Source organism: Dasypus novemcinctus, chromosome 31 (genome assembly GCF_030445035.2).
Source record: "Dasypus novemcinctus isolate mDasNov1 chromosome 31, mDasNov1.1.hap2, whole genome shotgun sequence".
Lineage (NCBI taxonomy): Eukaryota > Metazoa > Chordata > Mammalia > Cingulata > Dasypodidae > Dasypus > Dasypus novemcinctus.
In genome coordinates this window covers 18950361-18971621 of record NC_080703.1, presented here as the reverse complement: position 1 = coordinate 18971621, position 21261 = coordinate 18950361, and the positions used below count along the sequence as shown (strand labels likewise).

Below are 21261 nucleotides of genomic sequence, written 5' to 3'. Positions count from 1 at the left end.
GGGTGAGAGCAGGCAGTGTATCTGGAGGTTCTGATAATTAAGAGGTTGAGAAATGAGAGTGGTAGCCAGGTTTTCAGATAGGGATCCCTCCCGTGCCACTCTTTTTGCTTCAGCGTCTGCCCTCCGATTTCCCTGGGCAATGGGGCTGTGGCTTGTCTGGTGTCCCTTACAGTGCATTACAGCCACTTTGACAGGCTCCCAAACTGCTTCTAGTAGCTCCAGAATCTGTGTGCCGTATTTAATGCTCTTCCCTTCTGAGTTAATGAGTCCCTTTTGTTTGTATAAGGCTCCGTGCCCATGCAGGGTAAGGAAGGCATATTTGGAGTCTGTGTGGATGTTAACTTTGGCTCCAGCTGCAAGTGGCAGGGTTCGGGTGAGGGCAATGAGCTCAGCTTTCTGTGCTGATGTGTTATCCGGGAGGTGTTGTGCCTCTACTGTGGTTTCAGATGTTACTACAGCATATCCTGCTCGCCGATTGCTGCCCTGCATAAAGCTACTCCCACAGGTAGCAGGCTGGTTGGATTTAGGGTTTTTATAGGTTCCAGCTGGATGGATGGATTTTCACATAATAGGGTTTGATATTTCACCAGGTGGCTGTTAGTAAGCCAATGTGTTCCTTTGGCTTCTAAGATTGTGATTACTGCATGCGGAACCCTGACAATTACAGGCTGCCCAAGAGTTAATTTTATAGCTTCTACTGTAAGCATGGCTACAGCTGCTATGGCTTGCAAACATGAGGGCTATCCCTGGGCTAGTGTCCAGTTGTTTGGATAGATATGCTACAGGTCTTTGCCAGGAAGTGAGGTATTGAGTGAGTACTCCTACTGCGATGCTTTGGCGGTTGTGAACATAGAGGTAGAACGGCTTAGTGAGGTCTGGAAGTCTGAGGCTTGGTGCTTCCATTAGAGCTTGTTTGAGAGCAGTGAAAGCATTTTTCTGTGGGCTTTCCCAGAGCAGGGATCTCCCCGCTTTGTGGCTTCATATAAAGGGCACGTGAGGACCCCAAAATTGGGAATCCAATTGCAGCAGAATCCAGCTGCTCCAAGGAACTCTCGCAGCTTCCGGCGGGTATTGGGCTCAGGGAGACTACAGATCACTTTCTTTCAAGTCCCAATTCACGGTGCCCCTGTGCGATTTTATAACCTAGATATTTGACCTGAGGTAGGTAGATTTGGGTTTTTTTCTTAGACACCCGATAGCCTTTTTGCTGTAGGTGCTTTAAAAGAGCATGGGTTCCACCAGCGCAGTCTTGATAGGTGGGACTTCCGAGAATGAGGTTATCTACATATTGGAGAAGAAAACAGTTATGGCTTCCTGCTTTAAAGGATTTGAGATCACTGGCCAGGGCTTGTCCAAAAATAGTGGGTGCATTTTTAAATCCTTGAGGCAATCATGCCCATGTTAGCGGCTGCCTTTCACCTGAGTTTGGATTTTCCCATGTAAAGGCAAAAATTGGCTGGCTCTGGGGTGCTACCCGAATGCAGAAGAAGGTATCCTTAAGATCTAGGCATGAAAAGTAGATTGCCGATGAGAGTATGAAGCTGAGAAGAGTATAGGGATTAGAAACCACAGAATGAAGGGCTATGACTGCCGAATTAACCGCTCGTAAGTCCTGAACTGGACGGTAATCTCCACCAGCCTTTTTAACTGGGAAGAGAGGGGTGTTCCACGGAGACTGGCACAGCCTCAATATGCCCTCACTCAGCAATCTCTGAATATGTAGCTGGACCCTTTCTTGCACTTCACGTGGAACTGGATATTGCCTTATGCTTACTGGACTGGCCATAGGCTTTATTTCAGTAATAACTGGAGGAATGTCATGTGCCATCCCCCTTGGGTTACCCTCTGCCCATACTTCAGGCACATCTTCAAAGGGGAGCTGCATGGCCATGGATTGGCCAGTCTCACTGAGGCAAAACAGTCTCCAGTCCTCCTGCAGAGGAAGGGTTAGCGCTATTTTCAGAGGGTCTTGTGGCCCCAGTGTCAGTGTGGCTTGCCCTGTGGCATCAAAGGTAATTTGAGCCTGCAGTTTAGACAGCAGGTCTCGACCCAGGAGGGGGACTGGACACTCTGGAAGATAGAGGAATTCGTGAGTGACCTCCTTCCCCCAATGTTGCAGGTCCTGGCTTGAAGGAAGGGACATTGGGCACTTTGGCCAGTTGCCCCCACGATAGTGGCTTGTCTTTTTGATAGAGGCCCAACTGGCTTGGTCATTACAGAATGTTGAGCCTCAGTGTAAACCATCATATGTATGGTGCGGCCCCCAATTTGGACTCTGACCATAGGCTCTGTGGGGCTGAGAGAATAGGAGCCCGGTCTGTCCTAATAATCTCTATCAGAGTCCTCCATTCCTGCCAGCCCAATGATCTGATCTGCAGGGGTTTTTTTCTGAACCTCTTCAGACCCAGCGTTTGGGTTGTGATGCCCCACTGGCTTTTCTGGCCAATGTTTTGGCTGCAGTGGCCGGGTCAAGTGGCCAGCTGTGACACTCTCGCTTCCAACGCCCATCCTCTTTGCAGGATGCACACTGATTTCACCCTAGATGTGGGCCTTTCCCTCTCCTTGGGGCTGGGGCTTGCCAGGTTACTTTCCTTGGCACAGGAATGGATTTTTCCACAATTGCCGCTGCCAGAAGATCTGCCTTTTTTTTTCATTTTTCTATTTTCTTCCCTTCTTGTTTCTCCATCATGGTTGACATAAACCTTAGTAGCTACTTCCATGAGCTGAGAGATATTCAATCCAGCAACCCCATCCAACTTCTGCAGCTTTCTTCAGATGTCTGTCTGTGATTGGGCAACAAATGCTGCATTGGCCATTGTTTGGCTCTCAGGAGCTTCTGGGTTAAAGGATGTGTATACATGAAACGCTTCACACAGTCTCTCATAGAATTGAGCAGGACTCCCCTCCAGACCCTGTAGAATTTGACTGGTCTTTGCCATGTTCACTGCCTTGCGGCTCCCGGCCTTGAATCCTTCCACTAAGGCCCTATGGAATGTTTCTAGTGAGTTGAACCTGATGGCGCTATTCGGATCCCACAGGGGATCCTCCTCTGGGAACTGCAAGCGGGCGTATTGATCACTGTCCAAAGTTCCCTCAGGTGGGTGCTCTCTAAGCCGGGTTAGAGCTCCTGCGTGACCCGCATTCTCTCCTCAAAGTTCAAAAAAGTCATTATAAGTTGTTTGCAATCAGCCCAGGTGGCTCGTGGGTCTATATGATGGAGTGGGAAAGGTCTGACATGGCCTGAGGCTTCTCTGAGAATGGTGGGGTGTGGCTTTTCCAGTTAAAGAGATCCGTTGTTGTACAGGGCTGATAGATGAATGTCTGGTCTCCCCCCTGACCCTGGCCATCTGCATCCTAAACAATTGGGATCCGGGCTTCACTGAAGAGGTAGCTGGAAGGAAGCCCTTCTCTCTGCTCCCTCTGCCCCCGGGGCGCCCTGTGGTTTGAGTCGCTGCCTCTCAGCGTCTCCTTCCTGACTGACTGACCAGCAGCGCTGCAGTGGTGTTGCCAGGGGCAACTGGCTGTAAAAGCAGCGGGTCTGCATTTTCCCTTGTGGAAGGTGCCAAAGACCACTGTGGAGACAGTAAAAGCTGCTATGGGGATGGCATAGGGCTCCCTGGTGCAGATGGCGATAAAGGCAACTGCGGGGATGGTATAGGTGCCCTCTCTGATGGCGATAAAAGCAGCGGCGGGGATGGTGTGGGCGTCACACTTCCCCGCGTGAATGATGACAACGGGGCACTGCTTAGGGAGACTAGCTCATTTTCATTCCTTAGTACTGCTGGGGCGGGAGTCATCACTTAAGGTGGTGGAAATTCATGTTCATATGGCCCTTCTAAAATGGGCGGATCGGCACTGGATTTGGGGCGCACTTTCTCTGGGCCCTTTGCATGGTGATTGTTTGGTCTGGTCCCTGGGATGGCATACCTCGGCTTCTGTATCAAGCAAATTCTAGCTTCCTTACTCACGCACTTTCCTAACCAAGGTGAGTTTTGGCTCACAGCATTTTCCCAAGCATCGATGTAGGGGAATTGGTCTAGATGCCTTGGATTTCCAGTTATTGCATCGTGGACTTTACAGATGATCCGGGGATCCAAAGTGCCCTCCTGGGGCCAGCTCATGCCAAAAGTTGGCCATTCTAATTCACAAAGCATCTTAAGCTTTCCTGGCTGGAACCTTATGCTGTACACATCTTCACGGAATGCACGGGGGAAGTTTTTCAGCATACAACCTAATGGGGTTTTACTGTGTGTGTTTCCCATTTCCACCCTGTGCTGACGGTGCACAACAGTCACTCAAGCCTTATGCTTCGTCCGTCTCTGGCCGCGTCCCTCGCGGGAGCTTTCGGTGTCTCTTAACCTTAGCGGATCGGTATAAGCCCCTGATATGGAAGAGGGCCCCTTTGCAGGGACCCAGACTGCCCTTGATCATATGAGGTGGCCACGGAACCACGGATCAGGACTCCACACTCGCCCCACAGAAATGATTTTCTGCATCTCACTCAGTCGCCACAAGCACACACATACAACCACCCCCCTTTCCTTTCCTCGGACCTAGAGAGGAGACGGCTTCCTCCTGTATTCTCAGGAGTACTAGGGCCTCCCCCTTTAGAGAGTTGATTAGGCTCCCTCCTAATTTAGAATTAGGCTTTTCCTGCACTATGCCCCTGGGGGTCTTACCAGTCCGATGCGCGGAGCTCCTAGCTTCATTCTCAGGGCCTCTCAAACCTTCCGGTGCCTCCGGTTCATCCGGGAGGGCTCCGGCGGAGACCACAACCTCTTTCTGGACTCAAATGGGGTGTCCAGGGGTGCCCAGGGCTGGGTTTCGCCCGGGCCCTTCCGGCCTCCTCGGAGACGTCCGGGAGGGACAAACAACTGTTGCTGCCTCTGACCTTCTCAGTGCAATCCCGGATGAGCCCCCAAAACGTTACTATGTAAGTTGTGTTTTTGTTTTTAAAGATTTTTTATTTATTTCTCTTCCCCTCCTCCTCCCCCATTGTCTGCTGTCTGTATCCATTCACTGTGTGTTTTTTTGGTTTGTCAGCTTGCATTCTTGTCAGCAGCACCAGGAATCTGTGTTTCTTTTTGTTGCATCATCTTTCTGCATCAGCTCTCTGTGTGTGCAGCACCATTCCTGGGCAGGCTGCACTTTTTTTGTGTGGGGTAGCTATCCTTGAGGGGCACACTCCTTGCGTGTGGGGCTCCCCTATGCGGGGGACACCCCTGCGTGGCATGGCACTTTTTGCGCGCATCAGCACTGCACATGGGCCAGCTCACCACATGGGCCAGAAGGCCCGGGGTTTGAACCCTGGACCTCCAATGTGGTAGGTGGACACTCCATCAGTTGAACCAAATCTACTTCCCTGTGGGTTGTCTTTTGACTTTCTTGATAATAACCTTTGATGCAATTTTAAAAAATGTTTTGGGAGCAGATGTGGCTCAAGCAGTTAAGCGTCTGCTTCCCACATGGGGAGATCCCAGGTTTAGTCTCTGGTGCCTCCTAAAAACAAAACCAGGGAAGCGGACTTGGCCCAGTGGATAGGGCATCTGCCTACTACATGGGAGGTGCCAGGAATGGCGCTGCACACACAGAGAGCTGATGCAGCAAGATGACACACGAAAAGAGACAGTTTCCCATGCTGCTGACATCAGAAGCGGACGAAGAACACACAGGGAGTGGACACAGAGAGCAGACAATGGGGGGGGAGGGTTGGGGGGGGAAAGGAGAGAAATAAATAAATAAAATAAAAACAAAAACAAACAACAAGCAAAACAAACGAAAAAACCAACTCAGGAGAGCCAATGTGGCTCAGTGGTTGAGCCCAGCTTCCCACACACAGGGTCCCAGGTTCAGTCTCCAGCTCCCGTACCTCAAAAAAATTTTTGTGATGAGGTCCAATTTATCTAGTCTTTCTTTTGTTGCTGATGCTTTTGGTGTAAAGTCTAAGAATCCGTTGCCTAATCCAAGATCCTGAAGATGTTGCCCTTTGTTTTCTTCTAGGGGTTTTGAAGTTTGAGTTCTTATACTTAGGTCTTTGATCCATTTTGAGTTAATTTTTGTGTACGGTGTGAAGTAAGCATCCACTTTCATTCTTTTACATGGGATATTCTGTTTCCCTAGCACCACTTGTTGAATCCCTTCAAACTTTAGGTTCCAGTCATGCTGATTTTCAGTCCCTCCCACGTGGTACTCTCTTCCAGCTTTTGTACACTTGGGTCACTCTGCCTTCTCTCCTGGCTGACTCCTATTCATTTTAAATTTTTGCTTTTTGAAAAAAAATTGAAGTATAACTTGCAGCTGGAATTCACTCTTTATAGTGTACCGCCTGTAAGGCTTGACAGATGCATACAGTTATGAAACCACCACTATAATCAAGATATGGAACAGTTCCAACACCCAAGAAATTCCCTCATGCCCTGGCAACTATGGATCTGTTTTTTGTCCCGATAATTTTGCATTTTTCAGAATGTCCTTTAAACGGAATCATTTAGTATATATGTAGCCTTTTGAGACTGGCTTCTTTTACCTAGCATTAATGCATTCAAGACTCATCTATCTTGCTTATATCAATAGTCTGTGTTTCCTCTTTATTGCTGAGTAGTATTTCATTGTATAGATTACTACAACTTGTTTAGCCATTCACCAGTGGAAGGACATTTGTTTTTTGCCCAGGTTTTGGCAAGGAACTGCAAAACTGTCTGCCAGAGTGACTGTACCAGTTTATATTCCCATCGCAAAATATGAGGATTTCAGTTGCTTCACATCCTCACAAACTGGCCCATTTCATTATTTTTGCCATTCTACTAAGGGTGTCTTGGGATCACACTGAGGTTTTAATTTTTAAAATTTCTATTCCCTTAATGACTAATGTTGAGCCTACTCATTCTTTTAATTCTCCGCCTGGGCGTTACATCCCCTAAAAAGCCTCCTCTCACCCCATAAGCGGATCAAGTTCCTGTCCTTTGTGGTTCCATGACTTCTAACACTTATTTCCACCTTACCTTAAACTACTAAACTGATCTCTTTTTCTCTCTCTCTCATAAACACACACACACACACACAAACCTGTGAACGCTCCGAGAGCAGCAGCATCTCCCAGCACAGACCTGAAACAGAATCTTTATACAATAAAAATTAAGTGAATGAGTCATCGCTGAATTAATTAAAGAATGGATGGATGGAAGTCGGTAGTGAGAAACAAGGTTTAGTCAGTACACTGGCCTGGCTTTTTCTCCATCAGAGCCACACACTCAATAAGATCATCACAAAAAAGCAGATGCTACAGCTGCTGATGACGTCGACACCGATGACGCTACCTAAGAACGTCGATACGGATGACGCTGCCTAAGAGGCGGGGCGGAAGGGGCGGGGCCGGAAGCGGAAATGCGGCCGGGAGTTAGCGGCGGCTGTGTTACCATGGCGACCGAGAGCGGTAGAGAGCGGGGGTCCCCAGAGTCCGGGCCCGCTGTCTCCCCGGGGACGCCGACGGGGCCCGCCTCGGGTCTGCCGCGGTCCCGCAGCCCCAGCCAGTCTTCCTGGAAGTCCTCCTTGCAGTCCTCCCTCGCCTACCCCGAGGGCTTCCGCTGCAGCGGCCGCCTCCGCCGGGGGTCGCCCCCCGAGCTCGCGCCGCTGCCGGAGCCGCAGCTGCTGCGGCTGCGCCCGGCCTCGCTGCGCACCCAGGACATTTCGCACCTGCTCGCCGGCGTCTTCCGCAACCTGTACTCGGTGGAGGTCATCGGCGAGGACGTGAGCACGAGCCTGATCAAGGCCCGCGGCAGCGAGGATGCGCGCCACGAGAAGTTCGTGGACGAGCTGCAGCAGGTAACGCGGCCCCGCGCCGCGCGCCCGGGCCCGCGCGGGGGCGCCGTGGCCTCGCTGCGGTCGCTTTGGGGGCCTGGGCCGGGAAGTCGGGGCGCGCCCGCCCGACAACTCCACCGGCCCGTGTTACGCGCGGTCTCGGGACGCTGGGGATGCAGCAGACCAAGTTTATGCCCCCATGGAGCTGACATTTTAATGAAAGCACTTTCTGTATCATCCATCAGTGCCTTCCCTCCTACACATAGGACATATGTCTGTAGCATCTATATTTTCCTAGAGACACACATGGTATGTTACATATATTAATAGAGTGACTGGGACAGGCAGCGGAATAACCGGCTGTTGTTCCCGTGAAGGTGATGAAGCCAAGTCACGCCCTCACCTTTGTATCAAAAGCCACAGTCTTCACTGAGGCATTCATGCCCAGACTTTAAGAAGCATGCCCAGTCTCTCTAACAGCAACCCTTCCTGATCTGTACCGGAGGAAACCTGCTGATCTGGGCCTCCCTGTTCAGTCTGATTCTGCCAGCTAGACTGCAGGTAGCTCCCTTAAACTTGAGGGTCCCCTCCCCTCTGCTTTCACACACACACCACCACCAGCCCCCATTTGTCCTGGACTGTGCCTCCTGCCTCTCAGATCGTCTCTTTTGTCATCTCCACTCCCTTGTGTCCCTCTATTTGCCCCTTAAGTGACATGTGCACCCCCCCAGCTTCATTCATTCGTTCATTTGTATTGTATTCAGTCCCTATTATGTGTCTACTATGTGCCATGCTCTGGGGAGTGGAGATTTGGCATTGAATAAAACACGAAAAACCTGTCCTCTAGTGAGCACAATATAACCAGATGGACAGAGTGGATAGCCATTAAGAAAATGAGTCTCTTTATACTTTGTGACACAGTGATGAGGCCAGCCCAACCTCCCCCATGGTTCCAGTGGTCCAGCCAGAACCCCTGGATCAGACTCCCTGCCCTGCTCTTCTTGGGCCAGGGTATCCACTCTGCTAGGACTTCAGCCTACCTGGGCCAGATCTTTCCCTTGACCTTCTGACTTACATCACTGTCATTCACATAAGCCAGAACACATGGAGCATTATAAACTGTTAGATTCCGCTCATTGGTTTCTCTCTCAATATCTCTCCTACTACTAGTCACTACACGAGACTGAACTGGAAAGGAATGATCCCTTTTAAAATACAAAAATTTTTACAAGATTTTAATTTTTAAAAGATGAGAATGTAGAAAACTTTAAAGAGTGAGCTTGTAGGTATATAACTATGTAAAGATAAGTTGATAAATTATGATATATCTACATTGTGGAATACTATGCAACTGTTAAAAAGAATGAGTTACATCTACATTGTAGACATAGTCAGCTACCTGCTAATTTATTAATTTTGCAAAAAAAGTCATAGTTAGGATAATCCCATTTTATAATAATATATATGCATAGGAAAATCTAAGAAGTTTTCTATTAAAATGTTAACAGTGCTCTGTTGGGGCAGGATTTAATTTTTCCTTTATATACTCTGTATGGTCTGAACTTTTGGAATGCACATGAATTAATTTTGCAATTACAAAAAGGAAACTTTGGAAACAGCAGGCAAGCATTATTCCTACCCCTTTTGTGCCTCTCTTCTCATGCCCGTATTTCTCTCTCTTGATCCTTCTCCTTTTCTCTTCTTTGCTTCCATTTGTCTCTGGATTGAAGTGATCTCTGTGACCGTCTCTCAGGTCTGGAATTCATTCTTTCTGAGAGATGCTCCTGTCACCATTCAGTGTGGAGTGTTTCTCTTAATCTGAGTTCTCTCCTAGGCAAGCTCTTTGGCTGCGGGTCTTCCCCAGGTCCACCTATAGGAGTATAGCATGGTTTAGTCATTAAGAGTAAATGTTCTGGAACCACTTACCTTGGACTTGAATCCAGTCTCCTCCATATGAACTTATGAACTTGGGCAGTCTTTAACACTATGCCTCAGTTTTCTAGCCTATAGCATGAAGATAATATTATCTATCCCATAGGTTGTCTTGAAGAGTAAGTCAGCCAGTGCAGTAAAGCATTTACGGCATTAAGCACTCAGTAATGGATAACTGGTGTTGTTATATTATTATTTGAATAAGGTGCTAATTCCTGCATCAGTATTTGGGGTTAGGGATTAGTGCCAGACCTAAAATAGAATACATGATACAATAATAGAGCACGTGACGCAGTACTTTATATTTAAGGTCCCTGGTCACTGAAGAATACCTTTCCTGACCCTAAACATATTTAACCACTTCCTCCTAGCCTTCATTGTACCCTCATTCATATGGCTATTATAGACTTCTTTTTTCTTTTTATTTCTTTTGGTTTTTTTTTTTTTCTATTTTTTTTTCTTAGAATCTTTAAAATTGTGGTAACATAGGTACAACACAAACTTTCCCATTTTAACCATTTTAAGTCTGCACTTCAGTGGCGTTACTTACATTCACAATGGTCAGCATCTGTCACCAAGACTTTTTCCTGGCCCCAGACAGCAACTCTAACTATTAAGCAATTCCTCCCCTCCCCCAGCCCCGGGTAACCTTGAATCTACTTTCTGTCTTTATGAATTTGCTTATTCTAGGTATTTCATATAAGTGGAATCATGGACTTTGTGTCTGACTTATTTCACGCCACATGATTTCCAGGTTCACACATGTTGTAGCATGTATCAGAAGTGCCTTCCTCTTTACGGCTGAATTATGTTCCATTGTATGCACATATCACATTTTGTTTATCCATCTGTTGATGGACACCTGGGTTGCTTGCACCTTTTGGCTGTCATGAGTAACTCTTTATATGCCTTGTTAATTTTTTTTTTTTTGGAAGTCTGAACATTTGACTATTTTGATGAGTAAATTTGGGAATCAGTTCATCCTTCTTCCCCAGGGTTTGCTGGTGGTTTTGCTTTTGTCTTTGTCGTGATTGTTGAAGCCTCCAGTGTAAATTGACTCTGTGTTGAGGCTTTTCACACGTACTCCAGCTTACACTGAGCCTTGGATCCATGTGAGGTGTACGTTCAGGGTCTTCTCACATCTTTCCGAGCATGCTGTCATGCCCTGGGCACGCACCGATTGCTGAGTCCGCTGCCCTTTCTCTGCACTGCTTCTCCATGCCAGGTTAGGTGAGACAGAAGAGCGCCTTGAGCCAGCCACCGGACGGGTTGGGGTAGACATGCAGACACACTCAATTTGTGTTTTCAGTGTGCTCTGTTCTCTCCACCAAGGACCTGCACTGGTAACACAGCCCACCATCCCACCATGTCCCAGCCTGGGTAGGGAGTGGGGTCAGCACAATTAAAAGCCCCATGTAGCTTTCTTACTATTTTTAGATGACCTTTTCTTGATTCAGCATTCACTTGGTTGCTGTTTACTTTTGTTTTCCAGAGTTCTGGGAAAGTTCATTCTGGTAGTTTCTGCTTACTTTTCTATATATTTTGGGGAGTTGGGGTATGCGTTCATTCGGAGCTTTTTACTCTGCTGTCTTGCTGATATCACTCTCACCATAGGACTCCTAAGACTGTTCTGCTTCTTTGTGTCCTTGCCTGGCTCCTCCTACTAGAATATAAACCTCTTGAGGGGAGAGACTCTATCTGAGTCATTCCTCTCCTCTTTTTTACATGGTAGCGCATAATAAGTCTTTATTAAAAGAACAACTAAAACATCTTTGAGGACCAATCAGCTCTAGAAATCTAATAAGGAACATTGTCTCCCTGTAGAAACTATCCTGAACAGCATCTGTCATGGTGAGTTCTCTGCTTCTTGGTTTGAGAAGTTTGGACTGAAAAATAAGGACCAGAAGCTTAGCTGGCTGGCTGGTCAATGTATCATCAACCCGGAAGAGCATCCAGATCAGGCTCTTCAGAAGCTGTCGCTATGACAAAGTTTGGGAGGCAAGATGTTCACTAGAGAACAGCACCTGGGAAGGGAAGGGGGTGGAAGCAGGCCTGGGCAGTGGAAGGAGCTGAACTGTGACGCATGCCCATCACTTGGCAGAAAGCTCTGGAGAGGGCATTGCTTGTCCGTTTCTCTCTTTGAGCCGAAATGGCCAGCCTGTACCACTGCCTCTCTAGTCACCGGATGCCGTTGCCCTGGGAAGGGCCTGATTCCATCCCGAGTCAGGAAGGACTCTGAGGGGCTGGCAGCAGGGGGCCGTGTGCTGCCTGCACCTCTGCAGCTGGGCAGCGAGCCCTTCCTTGGAGGGGGATCAGGGTAGCACATCCCCTTGTCTAGCGCCTGTGGTGTGGTGACTTGCAGTTGGTATTTCAGAGTTTGAGCAACAACTTTCTCTACTAGAGAGTCAGGAGTCGGGGGCCAGGGTGCCGTCTTGGCTTTGTTGCTGGCCTCACTATGAAACCTTTGAGTCATTTTCCCTCTGTGCGTCTCAGTTTTCACATCTCTTCGGTTGGACCCTGTGGTCTCTGTGGTTCTGTGAATGTTCCGCTCTGCTTTATGAGCAGCTCTGATGCTGGGGTGGGGGTGAGGAACGTGACGTGCTCTCACCATATTTCTGTTCATTTGGCCATCCACCTGCCAGAATCGAGAGCTGTACAAGCGGCGGCTGGATGAGGCTGAAATGTTGGAGAGACATATCATTCAGGCCCGAGCTCGGGCCATGGCGGAGGAAGAGCGGACTATTCACCGAGTAGAAACACAGTTCCCTGAGGCCTCCAGCGTCATCAAGTTGCCTCCAGGTGTGTATAAAGAGCTCTCCTTGGCCCTTCCCTCTGCTTCCCTAAGTGTGAATATTTTACAGTATTCGCTTCTACCGAACGAAAGGTCTGTCTGGGAACGTGAAGAACATGAGAGGCCAGACCTTGAGTTTTTTCCTGAACATTGAGATGTGGTGTGCCCTCACCACAGAACACGCCAGTGGGTGATGTCTCCAAAATAGGGACCCTCTCCTCTATGACCAGTGCACAGCCCTCCAAACAGGACACCAGCACCAGGACAACTCTGATCTCCAATCCACCGAGCCCATTCAGATTTCACCAACTGTCCAACATGTCGCTTTTTGTCTCTTGTCCACGATCCTGTCCAGGAATGTATTGCATTTAGGTGTCGCCTTTCTTCTAGACTATTTCAATTTGGAATAGTTTCTTGACCTTTCTTGTCTTTCATGTTCTTGATAGTCCTTGACAGGCCTTCCATTCTGAAGGAGGTTCTGTCTAACCATGCATTTTCGGCTGGAACACCACATGAATTATGCTGTGTTCTCGTTGCATCACGTCAAGAGACATAGGATGTTGACCTGTCCCACTCTGGTGACGCTAACCTTGATTGCTTGACCATATTGGTGTCAGCCAGGGTTCTCCACATTAATTCACCATTTTCCCTTTATAATTGATCAGTATTTTATGGAGAGGTAGTTTCAGATTGCACCAATATCTTTTTTTTTTTTTTTAAGATTTATTTATTTATTTCTCTCCCCTTCTCCCCCCGCCCTAGTTGTCTGTTCTCTGTGTCTATTTGCTGCATGTTCTTTGTCTGCTTCTGTTATCAGCGGCACGGGAATCTGTGTTTCTTTTTGTTGCATCATCTTGTTGTGTCAGCTCTCCGTGTGTGCGGCACCATTCTTGGGCAGGCTGCACTTTCTTTCGCGCTGGGCGGCTCTCTTTACAGGGCGCACTCCTTGCGCGTGGGGCTCCCCTACGCGGGGGACAACCCTGCGTGGCATGGCACTCCTTGCGCGCATCAGCACTGCGCATGGGCCAGCTCCACACGGGTCAAGGAGTAGACAGATGCCCTATGTGGTAAACAGATGCCCTAACCACTGGGCCAAGTCCGTTTTCCTCATTTTTTTTTTTTTTTTGATGCTCAAATTATCCCTGACTTGGCCTTTGGAAACCCTTTCAAGATGACTCCTGTGTTCTTTTGACATAAGCCTATCATTTGCTGATGATTTTCTTATTTTTTCGTACAATAAAATGTTCCAGGCTCATCTTATACTATCCCACACTAGCCCTGAAATAAGCCATTTCTCTAAGGAGTTTAGGTGCCTTTAGTGCACAATGGAATTTAGAGGCCAAGATCTGGGCACTAGAGGAGCTCATTGCTATTGGGGTGTCACTGCTGCCAGACCCTCATTACCCCTGTATCATTACATCTATAATGATTTATTTATCTATCTGTGTACATATATTAAAATACCGTGAGTATATCCAATACCTCCAATTCCAATCCAATATTGCAGGGTATTTTCTCGCTTTCCTACTTGTCATGTTTGTAAATACGTTCTCTAGAAGTGAGACACTTGGCTCCTCTTGTCCTCCGTATATTTATTTATTTGCTCCAGCATGTCACATATTTGCTCAGTGTGGCTAGCCTGTAACTGTGCTGGCCTTCTCTTCTGCCTGCCAGCTCTGCATGCCACCACCTCACGTCTTTGGTCACTCGGCCTGCTCTTCCATAGGGCTCCCCAGTCCTGGTAGGTGCCTGTGAATGGTTCCTTACATTACACCACCGCCACCGCCACCACTCCACATCCTAAGCGGCTATCCTGCCTCCTCCATACTGGAAGAAAAGGGAGTGTGGGGAGGAAAAGCGATGGTCACCAGATTTGGATTAATATGTCAATTTTGTTTTGGTCAAAATTATGATGGCAGTTTTGGCTATGTGTGTTTGACAAAATGTTAAGCCGAATGGGTTGTGATGCAGAACAGAGTGGAATCCAGCTTGCCATAAGAAGAGATAAGGGCTAAACCATAATTACACGCTGGATCCAAAGAAATAACTCCTAGAGAGACTATTTGGGAGACTTCTGCCCCGTGAGATTATGAGCGAGCTCAGTCAGGGCAGAGACACGATGACGGGGAGTGGTCACGCGAACAGGATGAGAGCCAGGTGCTTTTGTAGGTATCGTTGCACTATAGTGGGGGCTCTCTGTAATTAATATCTGCTGAGTAGTCTGGCATTTTTAAAATAAGTCTTACAATCTCAGTTTTTGTTCTAGTCCCTTTATATTTGTTATGATTACTAATATAGTTGAACTTATTTTTACAACTAATTTGTGCTTTCTATTTATCCTACTCTTTCTATGCCTCTTTTTTTTTTTTTTTTTTTCCTTTTCCTGCCTTCTATTGGATTTTTTGAGTTTTCTTTATTCCTTCCCTGTTCCCCTCCCTACTGACTGGGATTTGATGCTCTCTGTTTCATTTCTTTTTTTTTTTTCTTTTTTAAACAAATCAATTTTATTGGTACATATTAATAAAGCATGCAATTCATCCAAAGTGTACAACCAGTGGTATTTGTTATAATCACATAGTTGTGCATTCATCACTTCAGTCATTATTAGAGCATTTTCAGTATTTCAATAATAATAATAAACAAAAAAAAACAAGCAAGAAAATTCCTCACCTTTCACTCTCTTCATGTTTCCCCTGCTGTACATAGCTGCTGTTTTTGGCTATTCTCACACAATTATTTATTTATTTATTAAGCAGTTTTGTTTGTTTGTGTGTTTTTTTCCAAAATGTAATGTAACATTTATTTTATTTATTTATTTTTAATTGTATTTTTTTGAAGATACATAGATCACAAAAAATGTTAATTAAAAAATATAAGAGAGAGACGCGGACGTGGCTCAACTGATAGAGCATCCACCTACCATATGGAGGGTTCAAGGGTTCGATACCCAGGGCCTCCTGACCCATGTGGTGCTGATGCACACAAGGAGTGCCCTGCCATACAGGGGCGCGCCCACATAGAGGAGTCCCACACACAAGAAGTGCGCCCCGTAAGGAGAGCCACACCACGTGAAAAAAGTGAAGGCTGCCCAGGAGTGGTGCTGCAAACACGGAGAGCTGATGCAGCAAGGTGATGCACCAAAAAAAGAGACAGTTTCCCAGTGCCGCCTAACAATGCAAGCGGACGCAGAAGAACAAATAGCGAATGGACACAGAGAGCAGACAACGGGGGGTGGGGAAGGAGAGAGAAATAAACCTTTAAAAAACCAAAAACGAAAAACATGACCCCTATATTTAAAAAATAAAATAAAATATATATATATATATATATATATAAGAGGTTCCCATATACCCCATACTCCCCCCACTCACTCCTCCCCCATCAACAACCTCTGTCATCATTGTGGCACATTCATTGCATTTGGTGAATACATTTTGGAGCACTGCTGCACAGCATGGATTATAGTTTACATTGTAGTTTACACTCTTCCCCAGTCCATTCAGTGGGTTATGGCAGGATATATAATGTCCAGCATCTGTCCCTGCAATACCATCTGATCTATCTAAAGTGTATAGTCAATGGCCTTTATTATAATCACAATGTTGTGCACTCATCATCACAAAAATTTTAGAATTATTTCATTACTCCAAAAAGAAAAATACCACACCCCTTAGCATGCCTTCCCTAGCCATACATAACCACCAATCAAATGATTTATATTTATATTTTATATAAATGTAATATACAATATATTATACAATATATTTGGTTCATAGTAATGCAATTATACAGTATCTGTCCTTTTATGTCTGGCTTGCTTCACTCAACATAATATCCTCCAGGTTCATCCATGTTGTAATATGCTTTACAACTTCATTTCTTCTTACAGCTGCATAATATTCCTTTGTATGAATACACCATCGTTTGTTTATCCATTCATTGGTTGAATAACACTTGGGTTGTTTCCAACTTTTGGCAATCGTGAATAACTCCACCATGAACATCAGTGTGCAGAAGTCTGTTTATGTCACTGCTCTCAGTTCTTCTGGGTATATATCCAGGAGAGTTTTATTTCTTTCATAAATTACCCTAAAATTTTTTAGTATATTTGACTTAAAAAATCCTAAATTAATGAATATATCCACCCATAATGTGATTTACTTCCTTTATCCCTAGATGTCTTACATGTTATTTGCATTCCTCAGGATAGGCCATTGCCAAGTAAATAAAGCAACCCCCCAAATTAATTTCTCTGTCATGCAAAGTCTACCTTGGATCTGGCAGCTTTGCAGAGCAGCTCCTTTCAAGAATCTAGTCTGATTCCATCATGTGGCTCTGCAGTCTTAGCTTTGTGCCCTCAAGGTCACTGAATTAAAAGTGGAAAAAGAGCTGAAGTGTCATGCAGAGGCTTTTATATGCCTCAGCTTAAAGTCACACATGGTACTTTCATTCATATTTCGTCAGCTACAACTACCAAGCAACATGTCCCAGCCTAACTTCAGGAAAGGCTGGAAACTGTCTGTGTTCCCAGAAAGAGGAAAAGGCATGGGAAATGCATATCACTGTTGATAGTATCATTGTGCAGTACTGGGGCTGGTGATTGAACCCAGGACCTTGTGTGGGAAACTGGCGCTCAGCCACTGAGCCACATCGGCTCCCCTGAGTTGTTTAGGATTTTTGTTTGTTTGTTTTGCTAGTTGTTTGTTTTTAGGAGGCACCAGGAACAGAACCTGGGACCTCCCATGTGGGAAGCAGGTGCTCAACCACTCGAGCCATATCTGCTTCCATTGTGCAGTATTTTAATTCTATCCGCAAAGTAGCCATTATTACTTTATATAGTCAAAGCTTAGATAGATTTACTTAACTGTTTCTTCTTTATTTTTCTTACCTTTCCTTCTTATATTTCATTTTTCCCCCTTAGATTTAGTATTCTTCTTGAAGTATATTCCTAAGTGAGGGTGGCAGATGTTCTTAGTTTTTCTTTGTCTGAAATGTCTTTATTTCACCATCACTTTTGAATGATAGTTTAGCTACATGTAGACCTCTAGGTAGATGTCTTCTGGCATATATTGTTGCTGTTGAGAAATCTGTTGTCATCTAATTGTAATGCCTTTGTGAGTATTCTGTGTTTCTTCTCTGGTTGACTTTAGATCTCTTTGTCTTTAATTCTACAATTTTTATGATATACCTAAGGGGCTTATTGTGATTCTTGAATCTGAGGATTCATGTCTTTCATCAATTAAGGAAAATGTACAGCCACCATTTCTTTAAATATTGTCTCTCCTCTATTCTCTATATTTCTGTTTTACATCCATGCCTCAACTTCTCATTGCTTTTCTTTGCTGTATGTTTTGTAATTTTTTTTAAAGATTTATTTATTTATCCCTCCCTCCCACTCCTGTTGTCTGCTCTCTGTGTCCATTCACTGTGTGTTCCTCTGTGTCTGCTTGCCTTCTTTTTAGGCAGCTCCAGGAACTGATCCTGGGACCTTCCGGAGTGGGAGAGGTTGCTCAATCACTTGCGCCACCTCAGCTCTGTGGTCTGCTCTGTCTCTTATTGTCTCTCCTCTGTGTCTCTTTTTGTTGTGTGATCTTGCTGTGCCAACTTTCCACATGGGCCAGTACTCTGGGCCAAAACTCCTGCGCAGGCCAGCATTCCTGTGCAGCCAGCATTCTGTGTGGGCCAGCTCTCCACCCAGGCCAGTTTGTCTTCACCAGGAGGCCCTGGGAATCGAACCCTGGACCTCCTGTATGGTAGATGGGAGCCCAATCGCTTGAGCCACATCTGCTTCTGTGTAATTTTCTTTTGTTCATCATCCATATTACTAATTCTCTATTCAACTGTATCTAAACTGCTATTTAAAATACTTGTTGAGGGAAGCAGATGGGGCTCAACTAATAGAGCATCTACCTACCATATGGAGGGTCCACGGTTTGATACCCAGGGCCTCCTGGCCCATGTGGTAAGCTGGCCCATGCGCAGTGCTGCACATGCAAGGAGTGCCATGCCATGCTGGGGTGCCCCCCATGTAGGGGTGCCCCACACACAAGTAATGTGCAAAAAAAGCACAGCCCACCCAGGAGTGGCGCCACACACACACAAAGCTGACATAACAAGATGACAACGAAAAATGAGACACAGTTTCCTGGTGCCACTTGACAAGAATGCAGGTGGACACAGAAGAACACACAGCAAGTGGACACAGAGAGCAGACAATGGGAGGGAAGGGGAGAGAAATAAATAAAATAAATCTTTAAAAAAATAAAATAAAAATAACATATCTCACTGAGGTTTTTGTTTCACTAACTTTAGTTTTCATTTCTGAAAGTCCTATTAGTTTTTGCTTCAAACCCGTCCAGTCTTTTTTATTGATAGTCTTACTCTTTTCTAATGTTTGTCATTATTGCTTTTAGGTCTCTAACCATTTTAAACATCCTTATTTTATAGTCTGTATCACTATTTCTATGAAATTCCTTAGGGGTCTACTGCTGTTGTTAATTTTGTCATTGACCCTCATTCATGGGGGAGTGCTTTTTCATGAGTTTTATAATTTGGAACTATGAGCTGATGGTGTGTATGTGTGTGAGAAAGACTTTATCAATGGGACTTCCATGCAACATTGTTTAAGGGCCCAAGGATACCTACAGATTGAAAGTGAGGCGGCGGACTTGGCCCAGTAGTAAGGGCCACACAGGAGGTCCACAGTTTAAACGCTGGGCCTCCTTGACCTGTGTAGAGCTGGCCCATGCGCAGTGCTGATGCATGCAAGGAGTGCCATGCCACGCAGGGGTGTCCCCTGTGTAGGGGAGCCCCATGCACAAGGAGTGTGCCCAGCAAGGAGAGCTGCCCAGCGGGAAAGAAAGTGCAGCCTGCCCAGGAATGGTGCCGCACACACGGAGAACTGACACAAGATGATGCAACAAAAAGAGACACAGATTCCTGTGTCACTGACAACAACAGAAGTGGACAAAGAAGACGCAGCAAATAGACACAGAGAACAGACAGCCGGGGTGGTGGGGGGAAGGGGAGAGAAATAAATAAATCTTAAAAAAAAAACAAAAACAGAAAGTGAAGGGCTGGAGAAAGATATTCTAAGCATGCAGTAACCAAAAAAACAAAACAAAACAAAACAAAAAACCAGAGTAGCTGTACTCAGATGAAATAGACTCTTGTAGACAGCAAATAGATGGCTCATTCTGCCAGTCTGTATCTTTTGATTGGGGAATTTAATCCATTAACATTCCATGCTATTACTGTAAAGGCAGTTCTTATTTCACCCCTTTTGACCTTTGGGTTTTATCTGTCATTTTATTTTTTCTTTTTTTCATTTTCCGTAATATTTAAATTTATTTATTTATTTTTTTGTAATTTTTAAAAAATGTTACATTAAAAAAATATGAGGTCCCCCTATACTCCCCACCCCCCCTCACCCCACTCTCCTGTAATAACTACGTCCTCCATCATCATGGGACATTCATTGCACTTGGTGAATACATCTCTGAGCACTGCTGCACCACATGGTCAATGGTCCTCATTATAGTTTACACTCTCCCCCAGTCCACCCAGTGGGCCATGGGAGGACATACAGTGTCCAGTAACTGTCCCTGCAGTACCACCCAGGACAACTCCAAGTCCTGAAAATGCCCCCACATCACATCTCTTCTTCCCACTCCCCACCCTCAGCAGCTACCGTGGCCACTTTCACCATCTCAATGCTACATTTACTTCCATTACTAATCACATTAGTTCCAGAACAGAGTATCAGTAAGTCCACTCTAATCCATACTGTATTCCTCCATTCTGTGGACTCTGGGATAGTTATGTCTGCTCCACCTCTGTATCGAGAGGGTGCTTAGATTCCATTTGGATGATGGGTGCAATTCTCCTGTTTGCAGTTGTAGGCTCTCTTGGCTCCCTGGTGTGGTGGTTGGCCTTCTTCACCTCCCTGTAGCTGTCTGGGGTACATCCAATAAGCCAGAGGGTAGGAGTTGCAAGTCTGTTGAGGCTCAGAGCCTGGCTGTTACACGGACAGTCCAGAGATTCAGGTCCCCTGAGTATACACTAAACCCCAGCGCCAACCACAGGTCTGGTAAAAGTGACAGGAGAGACTTGTGAGCAAAGATTACACCTGAGTCCAACTCTGTCACACTTAGGAACACAAACTCCAAAGTAGGGCGGCCAACTGACATGGCACTGAAGTCCATCTGCCATGACCATAGAACCTGTGGGTCTCTGTAGCCCTCAGAAGAACCAGTACCTGGGGTTGTATCTACTTTAGCTGTCTCTGGGACTCTGCTGAGGTCAGCGTAAGGGCGACCCCTCTGATGATCTCCTGGCTCTTTTTTGGAGACTCATAGCCATATAAACTCATTTGTCCTTTCCATTTCCCCCTTGATTCAGGTCAAAAAGCATTTTTAACTCCTGATATTACATGTAGGCTGAGATACTCTGCTGGTCTGAGTTGTTCCTTTTATTCAAGGTCATTCTTCAGCCATACATCAGCTGGTACTTGGTAGTAATCCCTCGGTGCCAGGGAGGCTCATCCCTGGGAGTCATGTCCCATGCTGGAGGGAAGGCAATGTGTTTGCATACTGAGTTTGACTTCAAGACTGGCCACATTTGAGCAACATGGAGGCTCTCAGGAGGTAACTCTTAGGCACCCTGCAGCTCTAGGCCTAGTTCTTATTTCAGGCCCACAGGCCCTCAAGCATAGTCATTAGCATCAAGGGCTCATTGTTGGA

General features: G+C 46.0%; 1 protein-coding gene across 3 annotated transcripts in view; it reads left to right on the top strand.

The window, feature by feature from the left end:
* Positions 1 to 7374: 7374 nt before the first annotated feature.
* Positions 7375 to 21261, top strand: part of DLEC1 (DLEC1 cilia and flagella associated protein) — an 82995-nt gene continuing 69108 nt past the window's right edge. For all 3 annotated transcript variants that reach the window (XM_058290643.2, XM_058290641.2, XM_058290642.1), the window contains exons 1-2: positions 7375 to 7821; positions 12372 to 12528. In XM_058290643.2, coding sequence (XP_058146626.1) covers positions 7384 to 7821; positions 12372 to 12528 — 595 coding nt within the window. In that variant the 5' untranslated portion in view covers positions 7375 to 7383. The remainder of the gene's footprint in view (positions 7822 to 12371; positions 12529 to 21261) is intronic.